This window comes from Pinus tabuliformis, chromosome 8 (assembly GCF_031772625.1).
Source record: "Pinus tabuliformis cultivar Carrire ecotype Pingquan chromosome 8, CPIR1, whole genome shotgun sequence".
Taxonomy (NCBI): Eukaryota; Viridiplantae; Streptophyta; class Pinopsida; order Pinales; family Pinaceae; genus Pinus; species Pinus tabuliformis.
In genome coordinates, this window is record NC_142294.1 from 2,070,098,986 (window position 1) to 2,070,116,763 (window position 17,778).

Here is a 17,778-nt window from a genome sequence, read left to right on the forward strand (position 1 = left end):
TTGACCTAGAATATCTTGTCACAACACAGACAAAAAAATCAAATACTTGATAGATGGCATTTTAAAGGTTTACAATTTCAAATTGAGTTAAACGATTCATTGGGATGTGGACTAGTGGTCGACAGAATATCACAGTGCTAAGGACTCAGGTTCAACAGCAATACACATAAAACCCTGAAAATTAAGTTGTTAGCTGAGTTTGACAATGTTTATGATGCAACATTAAATTTAAACCCAGAATGAAAAATTGATTAGAGACTTAAATGCATAATTTGCTGAATGGTTTTAGAAAAACCTAAATTGTGCAAGTTGTGACTGGGTTTCATAAAGCAGGTCATTATACCTTTCATCCTGACATGTCATAAAGATTCTTCATCTTAATTGAAACCAGAATGACTTGGAATGATTTATGAATACAGTACCAATGCATGCTATGCTTAGATAGATTCGACTTCCATATGTTACAAATAAAATCAGATTCACCTTCCTAATTAGTTTTTCATCATATGCTTTAAAGTCAGGAAGATCCCCCCTTCACATTCTCTATCGATGAATTACTTTAATTCTATTACGGCCAATTCATTAAAGTTATAGCACATTCACAGGAAACAATCCAAGGATCTGTGCTGCAGTATCAGCAGAGATCGCCTAGTCTGCTCCCGAAGAGCGAACTGGAAGTGCTCCTGAAGAAGGGAAAATATGGCGTAGAGTACCTTGCAAATTGAGTCCAATCTCCGCATATGCTGGAAATCAAATAGAATCTAATCTCATCAGAATAATTTAATCACCCCTCCATACAAATGAATTTAACCTTTTTTAAAACAAGAACAAAATAAAGTTTTCTTACCCTGGGGTAAGCTAATTGTCCTCAAAGCATCCTCAGCATATGGAAGATGAGATGGCCATGATCTACTTCCTTGTCTCCCAATACTTCCTTCCATTGCCTTTGAATAGTGAAGAGGCCATGCCAGTACTTTGCTTCGAGTTGGCAACTCTGAGCGAATATCGTCATAAGAGAGACCAACAGTAACCTTACTGTTACAAAAAACAATTGAAGTGAGAGAAAAAATAAAAATATAAATATATATAAAGTTAATTACCCAACCATGATTTAATCATATTATCCAAAAAAATTGAATTGAAAGAAAAAAAAAAAAAAAAAATATATATATATATATATATATATAGAAAGTTAAATATCCAACCATGATTTAATCATATTTTCCAACAATAGTGCAGAAAAGTTATGCCAGAATCTAGGAAAACCAAACAGTCTGGGCCCTTCACATATTAGAGATTGTTTGTTTTTCTTTATCCACCTATAAACCTATATTTCTGTTAAAAGGCCTGTAAGCGGTATTCAACATATGAAAGACTTGTAGATATTAATGCAAAGGGCATCCTAACATACCATGAGGGTCAAACACTTTGAACATAAATATTTGTGCTACATCATACGGAAACAACATAAAAAACTCAAAAAGTGGAAGTTAAGTGATCCATCATTAAGCCATAAGAAAGGAATGCATATCAAAAACGTGTACCAATATAGAGCATCGACCTCAGTTTACATATAGGTGACCCACTGTCCATTCATAAAACCTTTATTTGAAAAGACGACCTTTTGGGACACCATAAGATCATCATTATTTGAATGAGGAACATGATTGTTAATCGAGAATTCTCCATATTAGGAATATGGTTGTTAATCTGGTATCCTCCAACCTATATTCCTTAGGAAACCATTTTCATGGATTTCAGTACATTTTCTACAATCAAATTTTATCCAGCTTCATTTAACTCCGCAGCACCAGCGTGCCATTATTTTGCACCTTTCCAATCAAGTACTACAAGATTACTTGCAGTAGATGTTACAATCCCACGAATTTGTATCATTTACCTCATCATTACATGCAGGAAACTGATAAATAACATAGGAGTAATTGCCTGTAGCTGAACGTAATTGTCCACGAGAAGGTACTAGATCACAATTCCAAGTGGTTGCTTAGATGTGAGCTTGATTAGCCATGATTCAATTCTAAATTGTATTAAAAAATGCTTCTGTGCTACATATATTTGTAATTGAATGGTTAGATGAAGTTAAAAGGGACTAAGGTGCCCCTCATATGGACCAGCTGGCAAGTTATTATGCGTTTTAGTTTAAAATTAAATGGCGCCACATTTACAAAGCCTCATAAATGGCAGCAACTTATAGCTGTGTTTTCTTCAGGTTGGTGTCCACACCAGGAAGTAGTATAAAATAACTTATATTCTAGTGGGGCGCAACCCCAGGAATGAGGGAGTTGTCCCCTATGATTCCGTCATCTGAGGGAAGCTGGGGCATCAAAGGAACATACCTTGCCAAGGACATTTCTTGTCTTTGAGAGAATGCCAGGTCATCCTTCAATGGGATTTGGTATGCCCGGACATCACTTGATATCATCAGGGACAATTAAGCATCCATATCACTGCTGAATAACGTTTTTCAATTTACATATTTTTTGCATCAATTTTAAGCTTGTATATCGGTAATGGCTTCATTTATTATATGCTAAATAAATAATCTGTTTAATAGTTTATTAATGTTTGTTAATTTACAAGATTTTACAATATTGAGCCCTGATGTGTAGCCCGGTTGGTTGAATCAACCCCCCTCCCCCTCCCCCACCAAGTCTTTTGCCTTCTTTCATGAGGCATGAGTTCAATTCTCCTTGGGTCCATCAGGGTTAGGCTCCGACAGTCGACTGGGCATGCGGCCCCTTCAAGTGGGCCCACCTAGGGGTGTTGCTAGGAAAAAAAAAGGATTTTACGATATTGATAAATCTTTTATAGATTCACATTCTTTGATAATTTATATCATTTGTTAGCTACATCCACAGAAAGACAGTATGATACTATAATTTAACAAGAATGCAACGAACATTGGGATAAACAAATGCATGCTAACTATGACTGTGGACATGTTAACCCCTACACTTGCCCCCTTTTGCAAATCTGGAGGGGCAATAATAAGCAGCACATTTCATGAGCCCAGAGGTTCATAGAGATACACTAATATAGTTTTTCTTGGGCTGGGGGTTGCTTACCAGTGAGACTGGTTGCAGTATGGATTCAGTGATGATTCAGACACAGTTTTACACAGATTGGAGAGAGTGATTATTTTAAGCACTTTTCACACATTTTAGGAGACAAAGATCTGGGGCTTGCATTGTTGGAAATACTGAGATGGGGGTGAATCAGTATTTCACTTCAATTAGTTAATTATTAAACTTTCAGAGCATTAATGTCATTAGCGTCAGATCAAACATATACCAATATCACATCACAAGAACAGTAAACAAGAAACTTTTAGGTGGAAACCCTGCCAAGAAGAAAACCACCCAATACTTTTCTAATATAAATTATGAGTACAATATTTATCATCTCCAACTGAAAGCAAAGTCCAACTTCCTAGTACTCTAGAAAAGCATTCTATGTATCAGGAAGCTCCAATATAATGGCCCCGACCATTTTGGATGCTTATGATGGAGTCCGCGAGCCTAACATGGTTCTTGTAAGCTAAAGTGGGGAAAATTTTAACAAGGGGACTAAATTCACCTAGGGAAACATTATAAAAATCTAAGGGGTGAAAAGGGGACTGTTAAAATGTGCAACTATGGCCAAATTCCACTTTGGAGAGCTCATTTGATGGAAATAATTATTGCATTGAATTCCTCTTTTTGAGTGTTATGTAAAAACTTAATAATTTTGTAATTATAGATTAATTAGGCAAAAGGGCACAAACAAAAGATCATGCCCTTTCACCAAAAGGCACTGGAGGCAGTATATAAGCGAAAAAGCTCAACATTTTTGCATATCCCATGCCCAACATGAAAATGATGGTAGCTGACGAAAAGAAAATTGAAAAATTAGGGAAATGCCATAAAGTCAAATTACAGATTCATGACCACAATCTAGAATCTCTGTTCTACATTGTACCATTAGGAGGAGCGGATTTGGTCTTAGGTATCCAATGGCTACAAACCCTAGGCACTTGCTCTGCCAACCACTGAAAGCAATTTATAAAGTTTAGATGGGAGGGACAGAAATACATGTTATATGGGATCCAACCCGCTCAGAATCAAATTGTATTGTCATACCAGATGATGAAGTTGATCTGGAAGGGAGCACAAGCTTATCTAGTGTAGTGTCACCAGAGGGAGATGTTGGTTTCAAGATTGGTTCGCAAAGAAACACCTGAAGTTCAAGAACTGATTCAAAGACACAAAAAGGTGTTCCAAGATCTTCCTATAAAAATGTCATCTGAAAGATAAATCGAGCACATAATCAAAGTCAAATCAGGGTCAAACCCTATCAATATCAAGCCATATAGATATCCACATCATCAAAAAACTGAAATCGAAAGATTAGTCCAAGATCTTTTGAAGTGTGGAATCATCTCAAAGAGTAGAAGCCCTTATGCTGCTCCAGTGGTTTTAGTCCAAAAGAAGGATGGATCCTTTAGACTATGTAGATTATCGAGGACTGAACAAGGTAACGATTAAGAATAAGTTTATGATTCCCTTTATAGATGAAATGCTAGATGAACTTCATGGAGCCCAATACTTTTCAAAATTGGACTTGAGATCAGGATACTACTAGATCAGAATAAGGCTAAAGGGCATAGCGAAGACCAATTTTCGAACACATGAAGGTCATTATGAATTTAAGGTAATGCCCTTTGTATTAACTAATGCTCCAACAACCTTCCAAGCCACCATGAATGAGGTATTTCATCCATATATAAGGAAGTTTGTGATAGTTCTCTTTGACGATATTCTAATCTATAGTAAAACATGGAAAGACTATCTACAACATCTGGAGCAAGTTATCTCTATATTAGAAAAACTTCAATTCTACACAAAGATGTCCAAGTGCACCTTTGGAAAAGAAGAGGTAGAGTACCTTGGACACATAATATCCAAGGAAGGAGTAAAAGTAGATCCTAATAAGATCAAAGCAATAAAAGAATGGCCCAAACAAATTAACATCTCCACATTTAGAGGATTCTTAGGGTTGACTAGATATTATCGAAGGTTTATTCGAAATTATGCTCATGTATTTGCACCCCTTACAAATCTGTTGAAAAAGAACTCCTTTCAATGGCATCATAAGGCGGAAATCAGCAACTCCAAATTTTTCAAAACCTTTTGTAATTGAATGTGATGCTTCAGGTTTTGGCATAGGTGCAATATTGATGCAAGATGGTCATCCAAAAGCGTATGAAAGCAGGAAGCTCAACAAGCGAGAATGTCTCAAGTCTACATACAATAAGGAAAAGCTCGTCATGATGCATGCATTAGCTAATTGGAGGCAATATCTCTTGGGAAGTATGTTCTTAATATGAACAGACCATAATTGTCTTTAGCACCTCCTCCAACAGAAAACACTATCTATAGAACAACAAAAGTGGATCGAAAAAATTGTTGCCTTTGACATGGATATATTACATAAGAAAGGGAAAGACAACGTAGTAGCAGATGCTTTGTCCAAGAAAGATGAAGAATCATCATTACTTGTAATTTCAATTGTTGTCCCAGAATGGCTTAATGAAATTCGAAGTGAGTATGCAAAAGATCCAGAAACAAGTGCTATAATCAATAACCCTCCTCAAAATTCAAAATTTGAATGGAAAAACGATATTCTATGGTACAAAGGGAGAATTTACCTAAGTCCAAATTCTAAATTTAAAGCCAAAGTTGTCAAAGAGTCGCATGACTCACTGACAGTGGGACATATAGGTTTCTTTAAAACCTACTATAATGCATGCCAATCATTTCCCTGCTATAATGCACACCAATCGTTTCTCTGGAAGGGAATGAATAGTGATATTCAAAAATACATAGAAGAATGCAATAAATGCCAGAGAAATAAAAATGAGAACATTATGACACCTGGACTGCTCCATCCCTTAAATATTCCAAATCAAAAAGTGGGAGGAAATATCAATGGACATTATCGAAGGGTTACCTATGTCTGATGGAAAGGAGAAACTTTCTCGTAGTAGTCGACAGACTCACCAAGTATGCACACTTCATTAGAATGAGGAAATCAGACTCAGCAAAACAAATCGCTAAGATATTTTGCAAGAATGTCTACAAATTACATGGGTTTCCCAAGGTCATTGTTAGCGATAGAGACGCCAAATTCAAAGGTAATTTCTGGAAGGAATTTTTCAAACATATAGGAACCTACCTCAACATGAGTTCAACATACCATCCTCAAACAGATGGTCAAACAGAAGTTGCCAATAAATGTTTAGAAGCATACCTATATTGTTATGCAACAGAGAAACAAAATAAGTGGGCTCAATGGTTACATCTCGCCGAATGGTGGTACAATTCCACTTACCACACTTCAGCGAAAATGACTCCATTTCAAGCTCTGTACGATTACGAACCTCCTAAATGGAAGGACCTTGCCATTATCAAGACAAAACTTCCAGTAGTTAACGATCAGTTAGAAAAAACCCAAAAGGTCGTCCAAGCACTAAAGGAAAATCTAAATATTGCAAGAAATCGTATGAAGCAGCAGGCTGACCAAAATAGGACATAGAGAGAATTTGAAGTTGGAGAATGGGTATTTGATAAACTTCAACCTTACAAGCAATTGTCCTTAAAACAGAAGGGAAAAAACAAATTAGCACAAAAGTTCTATGGACCATATCAGATTAACAAAGAGATTAGCCAAGTAACATACAACTTAAGCCTTCCCGAAAAAAGACATGTTCACAACGTTTTCCATGTATCTTGCCTTAAAAAAGCACTTGGAAAACACCACCTAGCACAGACAACACTTCTGACATTAGATGACGAAGGGAAGATCATTTTAGAACCGGAAGGTATCATCTCTACTAGGGAAAAGGGGTTGTGATCACAAGTAATCAAAGATTACCTTATTAATTGGAAAGACCTACCAGAAGAAGAAGCTTCCTGGGAGACAGAATCGTTTTATCAACAACATCGATCATTATGTATGCTTTAAGGACAAAGCATCTTTTCGAGAGGAAGGCAATGTTATGTAAAAACTTAATAATTTTGTAATTATAGATTAATTAGGCAAAAGAGCACAATCAGAACATCATGCCCTTTCACCATGAGGCATCCTAGGTGGTATATAAGCCAAGGGCCCTTCTATGTAACAATCATCATTCAAGTTATTAATAAAATTGACCTAAAGTTCACTGAAATTGCACAAGGAGAAATATGTTTTTGATGTGAAGCCCACACATGCAAATTATCAAGTTCGGCCACAACATCATGTAGGCTCATGAAGCCTAAGAGACATGTCTTTTGACCTACATGGATTCATATAAATAAGAGAGACCTCAAACCTCATTTGGCATCATCACAACTCATCAAATCTTCTCTCTCCTCATTTGATTGGGTCGTACAAGTGTACGTAGCCTATTTCTCTCACATGTGCAGATTTCAGGACGCAGTTTGACTGGGCGTTGACTTTTTGTTTCAGTTGAAGTTTGACCACCGTTGACCGAGGCTCTCTAGACCAGATTTTACTGAGCTTTTGGATGGTTTGAGTCTGTTTGACCAAGCTGCATTAACTGGCAGAGGACCAGAGGAATTCTGGGTTGTTTGACCTACATTGACCACAAGCCTATTTGACCACAATGTTGACGTCAGGATGATTGTGTTTGAATGTTGTTTTGCTGATTGTTTTGGGCTAACTTTGACCAGCAAGAGAGGTCAAGTTCCTCTCTCCTTTGACAAAGCAGTTTTGGAAGAGTTTGACCAGACTTTGACTACTGTTGACTTTCTAGTTAGGGAAAAATTTGATTACTATTGATGCAAATTATTATTGGCTCCATTCAAAATCATTTGGTTGCCTATATTTCTGATATGGGAACTTCTAAGGAAATGTATGATAAACTGGTTGGGATGTTCAAAGTGAACAATGCAAATCAAATCCTCTTTCTCAAAAACAAGTTGAAGAATATCGAGAAGAATAAAGAGGAATCTAGCCAATCCTACTTCATGAGAATAACTCAAATCAAGAATGACTTGCTATCTATTGGAGAAGTTATTTTTGACTGGGAGCTCACTCTCATTGCTTTTGGAGGTCTTCCGAGACCATGGGATGTATTTGTCACCATCATTTTCAACAATGACAAGAAACCTGGTTTCGATGAATTATTGGCTCGATGCACTCAAGAGGAGACAAGGATGATGGAGAGAGATAAATCTAAAAATGGAAATGAACCTTTCTCTACACATGCAAAGAGGAAGAATGATGTTGGTCCAAGCAGACAAGGTCAAGGGCATCTAAGAAGTAAAAGAATGTTGAATCAATTAATTTGGAATGAGCAAACAGCTCAATGATAATACAGAGATATTTACAATAATAGAAACATCAGGTTTCTATGTAGAATATGGAAACACTCAGTTTCATCTAAGAAACTGCTAAAAGAATACAAATAGCAACAGCTAAAAGGAATGAGCATTAAATACTAAATAGGAATATTCTAATACCCTCCCTTAATGCTCAATCTATTTACAACACCAATATATCCTCTGAATTTTACAAATTTACCAGGACCAAGAGGCTTGGTGAAAATGTCGGCGGGTTGCTCTGTTGTGGAAACATATTGCAACTGAACTGAGCCGTCTTCAACAAGCTGGCGAATGTAGTGGCAATGAGTTTCCACATGCTTTGTTCGTTCATGAAAGACTGGATTCTTGGCAAGTTTGAGCACTCCCTGATTATCACAAAACAAAGAAGTGGGCCCTGTCTGGGAAACATGCATATCTGCAAGCATACGTCGAAGCCAAACTGCCTCACAGGATGCCTTAACTGCTCCCCGATACTCTGCTTCTATTGAGGAGAGAGCCACTGCCTGTTGCTTCTTACTAGTCCAAGTAACAGCACCGGATCCTAGATTAAACACATACCCAGCTGTAGATTTACGGTCATCAACCGAACCGGCCCAGTCAGAATCAGTGTAACCACGGAGTATAGGTTTGGAACTTCGAGTGTATAGGGGACCATAATCAGAAGTGCCACGCACATATCGTAGCACACGCTTTGCTGCTTGCCAATGATCAGCTTTAGGAGCTGACATGAAGCGGGAAATGTAGCTTACTGCAAAACTGATGTCAGGTCTGGTAGCAGTAAGGTAGATGAGACTGCCCACTAATTGCCTAAATAAAGTTTCATCCACAAGGGGAGAGGATGACTGTGCTGAAAGTTTGAGCCCTGGTTCCATAGGAGTCGTGGCCGGTTTGCAATCCTGCATTCTGAACCTATCCACAAGATTTTTGGCATACTTGGACTGAGAGAGAAAGATCTGATTTTCAGTCTGCCAAACGTCAACCCCCAGACAGTAATGAAGAAGTCCCAAGTCAGTCATCTCAAAAGTGCTGCATAAATCTTGTTTGATCCCATGGATCAAATGTGCAGAGCTGCCAGTAATGATAAGGTCATCCACATAGACAACCACAAACAAGATATCATCACCAGTATGCTTGATATACAGGTTTACATCAGATGGACTCCACTAAAAACCCTGATCTGTCAGGTACTGATCAATTTTCATGTACCAAGCCCGAGGAGCTTGTTTCAATCCATAGATTGCTTTAGCTAACCGACACACTTTCTGTTCTTGACCAGCAACCTTGAATCCTGGAGGCTGCGTCATGTAGACTTCTTCTTGGAGATCACCATTTAGGAAAGCACTCTTTACATCCATCTGATGAACTTTCCAATTGAACTGAGCTGCTAGGGCAAGCATAAGCCTTATGGTACTCATCTTGGCTGTAGGAGCAAAAGTCTCCTCATAGTCAATGCCTTCCTTTTGTGAGAACCCTCGAGCCACAAGACGAGCTTTATACTTGTCTATGGTTCCATCAGCTTTGTATTTCACTTTATACACCCATTTGCAACCTATGGGTTTTTTTTCTGCAGGAAGATCAGAAAGTGTCCATGTGTGATTCTTCTGAAGGCTCTGGAATTCGGCTTCCATACCCTGTTCCCACTCAGATGTACCCTTAGCCTCTGAATAGGTTTGAGGCTCAAAAGTACTGTGTAGGTTAGCCATAAGAGCAAAATTGACTGTAGACTGTTGTCTGTTCTTATGTCTAGAAGTTCTACCTTCAAGGAGCTCATCATCCCGGAGATCACCAATGGTTTTAGCCCACCATTTAGGCCGAAGAGTAGAAGAAGCAATATCAGGAGTAGAGGAACCAATATCAGGAGGTGGAGAAGACTCAAGAGCAATAGGGGCCGCAAGAGGAGGGTTATTTTCTAGAGGAAGCTCAGATAGAGTATTATCAAATACTGATGCTACATCATCCCTCCCATCAGGTGGACCGGCCGGAAGAAGAACACTGTGAGGCTGATCCTCAGAACACTGCTCAGAAGAAGAAGACTGAAAGAATCCTCTGTCTTCATCAAATACTACATCCCGACTGAAGCTAAGACGACCAGTGGCTATATCTATCAGCCTATAGGCCTTGTGATGATCACTGTACCCTGTCATCATGAGTTTCTGGCTTTTGGAATCCAACTTAGAGCGCTTAGCAGCTGGAATCCAAACATATGCAACTGAGCCAAATACTTTGAGATGACTGATCTTAGGCTTACGGCCAGACCAAGCCTCTTCAGGAGTCTTCCCTGTAACAGCCTGAGTGGGTGATCTGTTAAGAAGATAAACAGCAGTAAATACTGCTTCAACCCAGAATTTGTTTGGAACACTCCTGTGTTGTAGCATGGAACGAGCCATTTCAACAACCGTGCGATTGCGACGCTCGACAACACTGTTTTGCTGAGGAGTGTAAGGAGTGGTTAATTGACGTTTGATGCCATGAATATCACAGAAGTTGGCAAACGCTGAAGAACAAAATTCCCCCCCATTGTCGGTCCTAAGGGTCATGATGTTACAGCCAGATTCTTTTTCCACTAAGGTTTTAAACTTCTGAAAGGTACTAAGAGCATCAGATTTATTTTTTAAAAAATATACCCACATCTTTCTACTGAAATCATCTACAATAAGTAAAAAATATTTGCAAGCAGTGATAGAAGCTGTATTCATAGGACCGCAAATATCAGCATGAAGTAACTGAAGTACCTTAGATGCGCGCCAAGATTCTCCATTTTTGAATGAAGACCGATGTTGCTTTCCCGCTTGACAGGCGCTGCATACCCCCAACTGCTGAGTCTGAATATCAGGTAATCCAGACACAAGTCCCTCCCGAGAGAGCTGAGAGAGATACTGCATATTGAGATGCCCATATCGCTGATGCCATAGAGTGCTGATAGGAGATACGTGCTGCTAGAGCCACTTCTGGAGAGTCACCGGTGTCAAGTAGCCTGTGTAGACCATGGTCCTCTAGGCCAACAGCAACTGTTAAACTAGTCTCCCTGTCAATAATGGAGCACTTGTGGGTACTGAACACTACATCAAGTTGAGGAGAATTCCTCATAATCTGGCTGACAGATAGCAGATTAATTTCCATACCAGGAACATAGTATACATTCAGAAATATAAGTGTGCGCCCACCAGACTGAATTTGAACTGTACCTCTGCCAACTACTGTGTACTTTTCACCTCCGCCAAATACCACGGAATCACTGAAAGGTGAGAAGTCAATAAACCAGTCACGCCTGTGAGAGAAATGACGTGATGCGCCAGAATCAATGTACCATGCAGAGGAAGGAACAGGATCTGAAGACCTTTTAGCCATAAAGGCGTAAAAGGCAGACTCTGTCTGCTCGGAATGTTCTGCAACATTTGCTGTCTGATGTGGCCCTCCCTGTTTCCTCTGTTCAGAAGCAATCCTCTGTCGGCAATCTTTCTTCATGTGACCGAACCTGTGACAGTAATTACACTGCACACTTTTCTTCCTAGCAGGATCAAAACGCTGAGAGGAGCCTTTCTGCTGAAAGGACTGAGAGGACTGATATTTTGCAGAAAATGCATTTTCCGAGGACACTGATGAAGCACTACTACCAAACTGTTGTTTCCACCGATCCTGCTGCAGAAGTTTGGTACATAAATCTGGAAACTTCAGATCAACATTTGTGGTGGTAATGTTGAGTGTTTCTATGAAGTGTTCATAAGATTTCGGTAGACTTTTCAAAGTAATGACTACCATATCTTCTTCCTCCATGGTCCGACCAATGGCTTCGAGCTGATCTCGAATGTCTTTAATTTTGTTGAGATGTTCCTGTAAAGACATATGTTCGTCCATCATGATGGAGAACAACTGATTTTTGAGAAAAAAGGCTCTGCTTTTGTCAGATGTCTCGTGCAGTTCTTTCAACTGTTGCCAGATTTCGGCAGCTGTCTTGCCAGAAGGAATCTGAGGTAACTGATCATCAGCGACAGAGAGCTTGAGAAGCATAACAGCCTCTCGATTTCGATCATCAAATTTATCTTGATCGGTACCAGCTGTACCGGGACGAAGCTCTTTGCCCAAAATGAGCTGATCAAGACGCCTGTATTCAAAAATGGTCAACATTCTTTGTTTCCAAATGTTATAGTTGCTGCCATTAAAGCGTTGATTTCCTTCTAACATCAGATTGGTGAGCGTGGCCATTTTCCAAAAGACAATACAGAAGTCAAAAAAAAAAAAAATATATATATATATATATATATATATATATATATCTCCACAGTCTAGAAAAGGTAGCAATAGAGCAGGTTCCACTGCTGTAGCTGTACCCTTACACTGCTGTAGCAATAGAGTAGGTTTCACTGACTATACAGTCCTGAATTTTCAAAAAAAAAAAAACGTTGTCTCAGGCTGAACTTTTTCACACTCTGTTCTAGAAAAGAATATGTGCAAGAGTCAACACCATGCTTCATATCTATATCAGTCCACAGATATGTCGGCTTCAGCTGTTATAAGTCGGCACATTTCTCAACACATACATATAAAGCTTGGACTGATACGTAGACTGAAAAATACGTAGACTGGGTTCTGGTCCCACCGCTTCTGCTGCCAAAATACTTGAGCCAAAATACGTGAGCAAAAAATATCGGGCGTGCCAAAATACGTGAGCCGTCGTTTTTAAAAAAACCAGATGCCGTCAAAGTTTCACGTTGAGCAAAAAATTACCGGGCTTTAATTTCAAGGCGATTTCAAGAATTGCAAGATTGCATGTATCAGTGGATAGAGCTTCTGTTTCCTAAGCAGAAAGCCGTAGGTTCAGAAAAAAATAGTGCAAATACGATTCAAGGAGGGCAGGATTCTACGCATTCTGTTCGGCTTCAACGTTTGTCATGCATTGATTTTGGTCGCGTCGGGAATTGAGTACCCCAGAGCTGAATGTATTCGGGTTCCTATATTAGAAATTACACACAAAACTGCCTTCACACACAAAACTGCCTTCGCTCTATTCGGGAGCTCAAGAACGAGCTTAGGAGACTCGCCAATTTGATTGCGGAGGAGGAAGATGATTTCTGTGAGATTGAGGTCTTCGATCGCCTTTCCAGCACCGTCAGCGCTCTCAGGCGCCTCAAATTTGATCTCGAAGAGAAGAATTCGAAGAAATCATCGAAGCCGAAAAGGCCTTTGTCGGAGATGGCGTGTATGACGAGAAATCACAAGTCGACTTTACCCAGATGAAAAAACACAGCAGAATTGCTAACTTGTAAACCCAATGCCGAAACAGTCCATAGAGGAATCGGAGACGAGATGAGTGCAAATTGGCCAGCCAGAAAACGAATCCCGCTCCTACGAAACGGTCACCGCCACAAGATTAATTCCTCAAAAAAATGATAAAGCAGGAGAAGAATCCATTTCTGTATCGAGATGGACGACTGTAAGCTTTTATCACAGTGAGCAAAGCCAAGGCTAAGACTCAGTGAAGGCTACCTGGCTTACAGAGGGCTCGACCTTAGAAAGGACTCAAGAGATTAGGATGCAGAGAGAATAATTGTTCAAGAAATCTCTTAACCTCGCTCTGATACCATAAAAGAATGTTGAATCAATTAATTTGGAATGAGCAAACAACTCAATGATAATACAGAGATATTTACAATAATAGAAACATCAGGTTTCTATGTAGAATATGGAAACACTCAGTTTCATCTAAGAAACTGCTAAAAGAATACAAATAGCAACAGCTAAAAGGAATGAGCATTAAATACTAAATAGGAATATTCTAATAAGAAGGGATTCAAAGGAAGAGGCAAAGGAAGATGCTACAGTTGTAACAGGTTCAGCCACTCTGCTAGAGAGTTCCCTCACAAGAAGAATCCTCCAAGGGATGATGACAACAACAAATATTACAAAAGCAATGGAAATCAAAGGAACAACGGGTACAATAAACAAAGGAAAATGGAACGCTCCAATTGCTCAAGATAGAAATGGTCGACCTCCCAAAAAGACATGAAATGCCAAGTGTGATGATAGTAATGTTGTAGAAAAACAAGATGAGTTTTACCTTATTTCTACTCTATCTACTTCCTCTCCTTCGGATACTTTAGATCATTGGTTGATTGATAGTGGAGCCTAAAGGCACTTCAATGGATACAAGGAGGCCCTCTCAAATTTAGTTGAGAAGAAAACTAATCTAAAGATTATACTTGGAGATAATGCCACCTATGCCGTGAAAGGCATAGGAACTGTCACTCTTCAGTTAAATCATGGTCAAACCATACATCTACAAGAAGTATTGTATGTGCCCGATTTGAAGAACAACCTGGTGTTTATTTCTGCAAATGGAAGACAAAGGCTTCAGGTAGTATTCATTGATGGAAAGGTATGTATTTGGCATAGAAACCCTAAATATGCATTTACTCTCGGATTTAGGGTTGATGGTCTCCATCAATTTGGTGGAAGTCCTTTGGGAGCTTCTCTTCATTGTGAGCTATGGCACCAAAGGTTTGCCCACTTACATTACAAAGCCTTACCTGGGGTAAGGAAGATGGTCACAGGGATGCCCAAATTTCACATGAACCATGAAGGAGTTTGTCAGGGATGTGCAGCTGGGAAACATACAAAGGAACCATTCCCTTCTAGTGAAAGTACAACAACTAATAGTCTTTAATTGGTCCTTTCTTACCTATCTAGTGCCCTTCCCATAACCTCAACGGGAGGATACATATATTATGCAATCTTTGTGGATGACTTATCACACAAAACATGGATCTATTTCTTGAAGAGGAAGGATGAAGTGTTCAAATGGTTCTATTCTTTCAAAGCATTGGTGGAGAATCAAATAGGGAAGAAGATCAAGACATTGAGGACCGACAATGGAACCAAATATGAATCAAATGAATTCAATGACTTTTGCAGAGAGGTTGGCATTAAGAGGGAGACAACTGTTCCATACACTCCTGAGTAGAATGGTGTTGTTGAAAGGAAGAATCGAACAATCATGGAAGCCACCTGTGCCATGATCTATGATCAAGGTCTACCGAAATTCTTGTGGGGAGGAGCCCGCGTCAAGCATTGGATTTCAAAACACCCAAGGAAGTCTTCATTGGTAAGAAACCTGATCTTTCTCATTTTAGAATCTTTGGTTGTCTGGTATACTTTCATGTGCCTAAAGAGAACAAGAATAAGTTGGAAGCTTCTGGGAAGAAAGGTATATTTGTTGGCTACAATGAAAATTCAAAGGCATATAGAATTTACCTAGTCAGAGATGTGGAAGTAAGTTGATATGTTACTTTTGATTAAGACACTACCCTCGGGAAAGACAGAGATCTCCCCATCTCAAGGAAGGACAACGATGATGTTGCTACAAAATCACAAGAAGATCCTCCGATGGATGAGCCTACGCCCGATGTTGATGGCCCGATGGATCCTATTGATCCACCTCCTAGTGATCCCTCTACCTCAAGGAAAAGACCATTATGGCTCAAAGATACTCCCAAAGATGCTGAAATGCATACTTCTCCAAGAGGGACATTTCACGAAAGTAAGAAGCCAAACAGGTATCAAGGATACTTGGTTTCCATGAGTACTATAGTTCAAGTTGAACCTTGCACGTTCAAAGAAGTTGTAAAGCACCAAGTATGGAAAGATGCAATGAATGAGAAATATGAATCGATCATGAAGAATGATGTTTGGGACGTGGTGCCTAGACCTAAGGACAAGTCCATGGTCACCACAAAATGGCTTTACAAAATTAAACATGGAGCTAATGGAAGTGTTGAAAAATATAAGGAAAGGTTCGTAGCTCGTGGCTTCTCCCAAAAGGAAGGAGTGGACTATGACGAAATATTTGCATCAGTTACTCGATATACCACTATCTGATCTATAATTGCTCTCGCTGCTAATCAAGGATGGAGCCCAAATTAAATGGATGTCAAGACTGCATTCTTGCATGGCTCACTTAAGGAGGAAGTCTACTTGGAACAATGTTAAAATTGGCAACTAGGGCCAAAAACTAGGGCCAAAGTCCACTACTGGACAGCGCTTCTGTTGGAGATGATTATTGCATTGAATTCCTCTTTTCGAGAGGACCAAAATCGACCTAAAGATTGTCAAATTTTGATAAGGAGAAATGGGTTTTTGAATTTATGCCCTCTCTCATGTAAATTATCAAGGTTGGCCTCACCTCTATGTAGGCTCATCAAGCCCAATGGTCACGTCATTTGACCCCCAACGATTTGTATATATAGAGGTGTCTTCAACCTCATTACACACATCTTCAACACATATCTTTCTCTCTGAAATGACCGCATAAGGAGGATGGCACCAACGAAGGAGGAAGGGCTAGGTTCTCACCATCGCAGGGCTATTTGTTGGGCCAGGATACTGAGGTAGGAGACCGAGGCTATTTGGGGCTAGTTTGGGATAGTTTGAGCTCTGTTCCGGCAGTGTTTTACTTCTTCCTCAGGCTAAGACCATATAGAAAGATAGCCAGAGGCCTAGGGGCTATTTGAAGGAAGGTTGTGGGTTGTTTTGTGAAGGGCTTCTATTGTGAAGGTGGGACGCAACACTGGGAGACTATTACAGGCAGGTCGTAGGTCTAAATTATCTTGGACTAGGGTATAAAGGGCAAGAGTCTACCCAGGTAAGACCGCAGTCTTTGTGTCAATCAGTATATGGGTTTTGTGGCTTGCTTAAGGGTTAAATCAAGCTCAGATCAGCCTCAGACCATGGTCTGAATTTCTAGAAGGGTAGTTGTTGTCCTGAAAGGAGGTTTGAAGATAAGTAGTGTAGTTGTAGTAGTCAGAAAATAAACCCTATCCAAGATACTTTCTTCTGTTGAAGAAGTTCAAGCTCAACAGAGGTTTATTTCCCATGCCATGACCATTGTTATCATTGGACAGGGCTCACACTTGTTTGTTGTTGGCAGAATGTCTGGATTGCATTATTGTTCGGGTCATCCTCTTATCTAAGGGAAATAATATTGTACTCACTCTCTCTGAATAGTTGATATTGATAAAAGAAGAATTGATCAAGGGTTTTTCCCTGGCTTGTGCCAAATCTTGTGTTCTCTTGTCTTGGTTTGTCTTCTGCATCTCTGGTTTATGTTCTTTCTTTAGTTATTGTTTGAAATGAAAATGTAAATTGGGCTAATATGGATCTTTAAAGTAATTGACCTAACCTAAGAACATGTTAATCCTAAATTTAACATGGTATCAAAGCCAGGTGAGGACAAGCCCAAGCTAGAGTAAGAGCAATGCAACACCTAATCTACTGTGCATTTCTCTCAGGATGAAGTATCTGTGATTTTGTTGGGTATTCTTTCAGTAATTTAAAGGTTGTGATGACTATGGTTTTTCAGAGGCACAATATTTGCAAAAGTGAAACTCTTTGTGGCACA

At 39.4% G+C, this 17,778-nt stretch overlaps 1 protein-coding gene across 3 annotated transcripts in view; it reads right to left on the reverse strand.

Moving 5' to 3' along the window:
* Positions 1–222: 222 nt before the first annotated feature.
* LOC149244781 (centromere protein O) overlaps positions 223–17,778 on the reverse strand; it is a 190,475-nt gene continuing 172,919 nt past the window's right edge. For 2 of the 3 annotated variants that reach the window (XM_089374992.1, XM_089374993.1), the window contains exons 12-13: positions 848–1,035; positions 223–743 (exon numbers count right to left, since the gene is read on the reverse strand). In XM_089374992.1, the coding sequence (XP_089231118.1) occupies positions 649–743; positions 848–1,035 (283 nt within the window). In that variant the 3' untranslated portion in view covers positions 223–648. Of the gene's footprint in view, positions 762–847; positions 1,036–17,778 lie in introns of all 3 variants that reach the window. The other variant, XM_089374994.1, reaches the window with a different exon arrangement.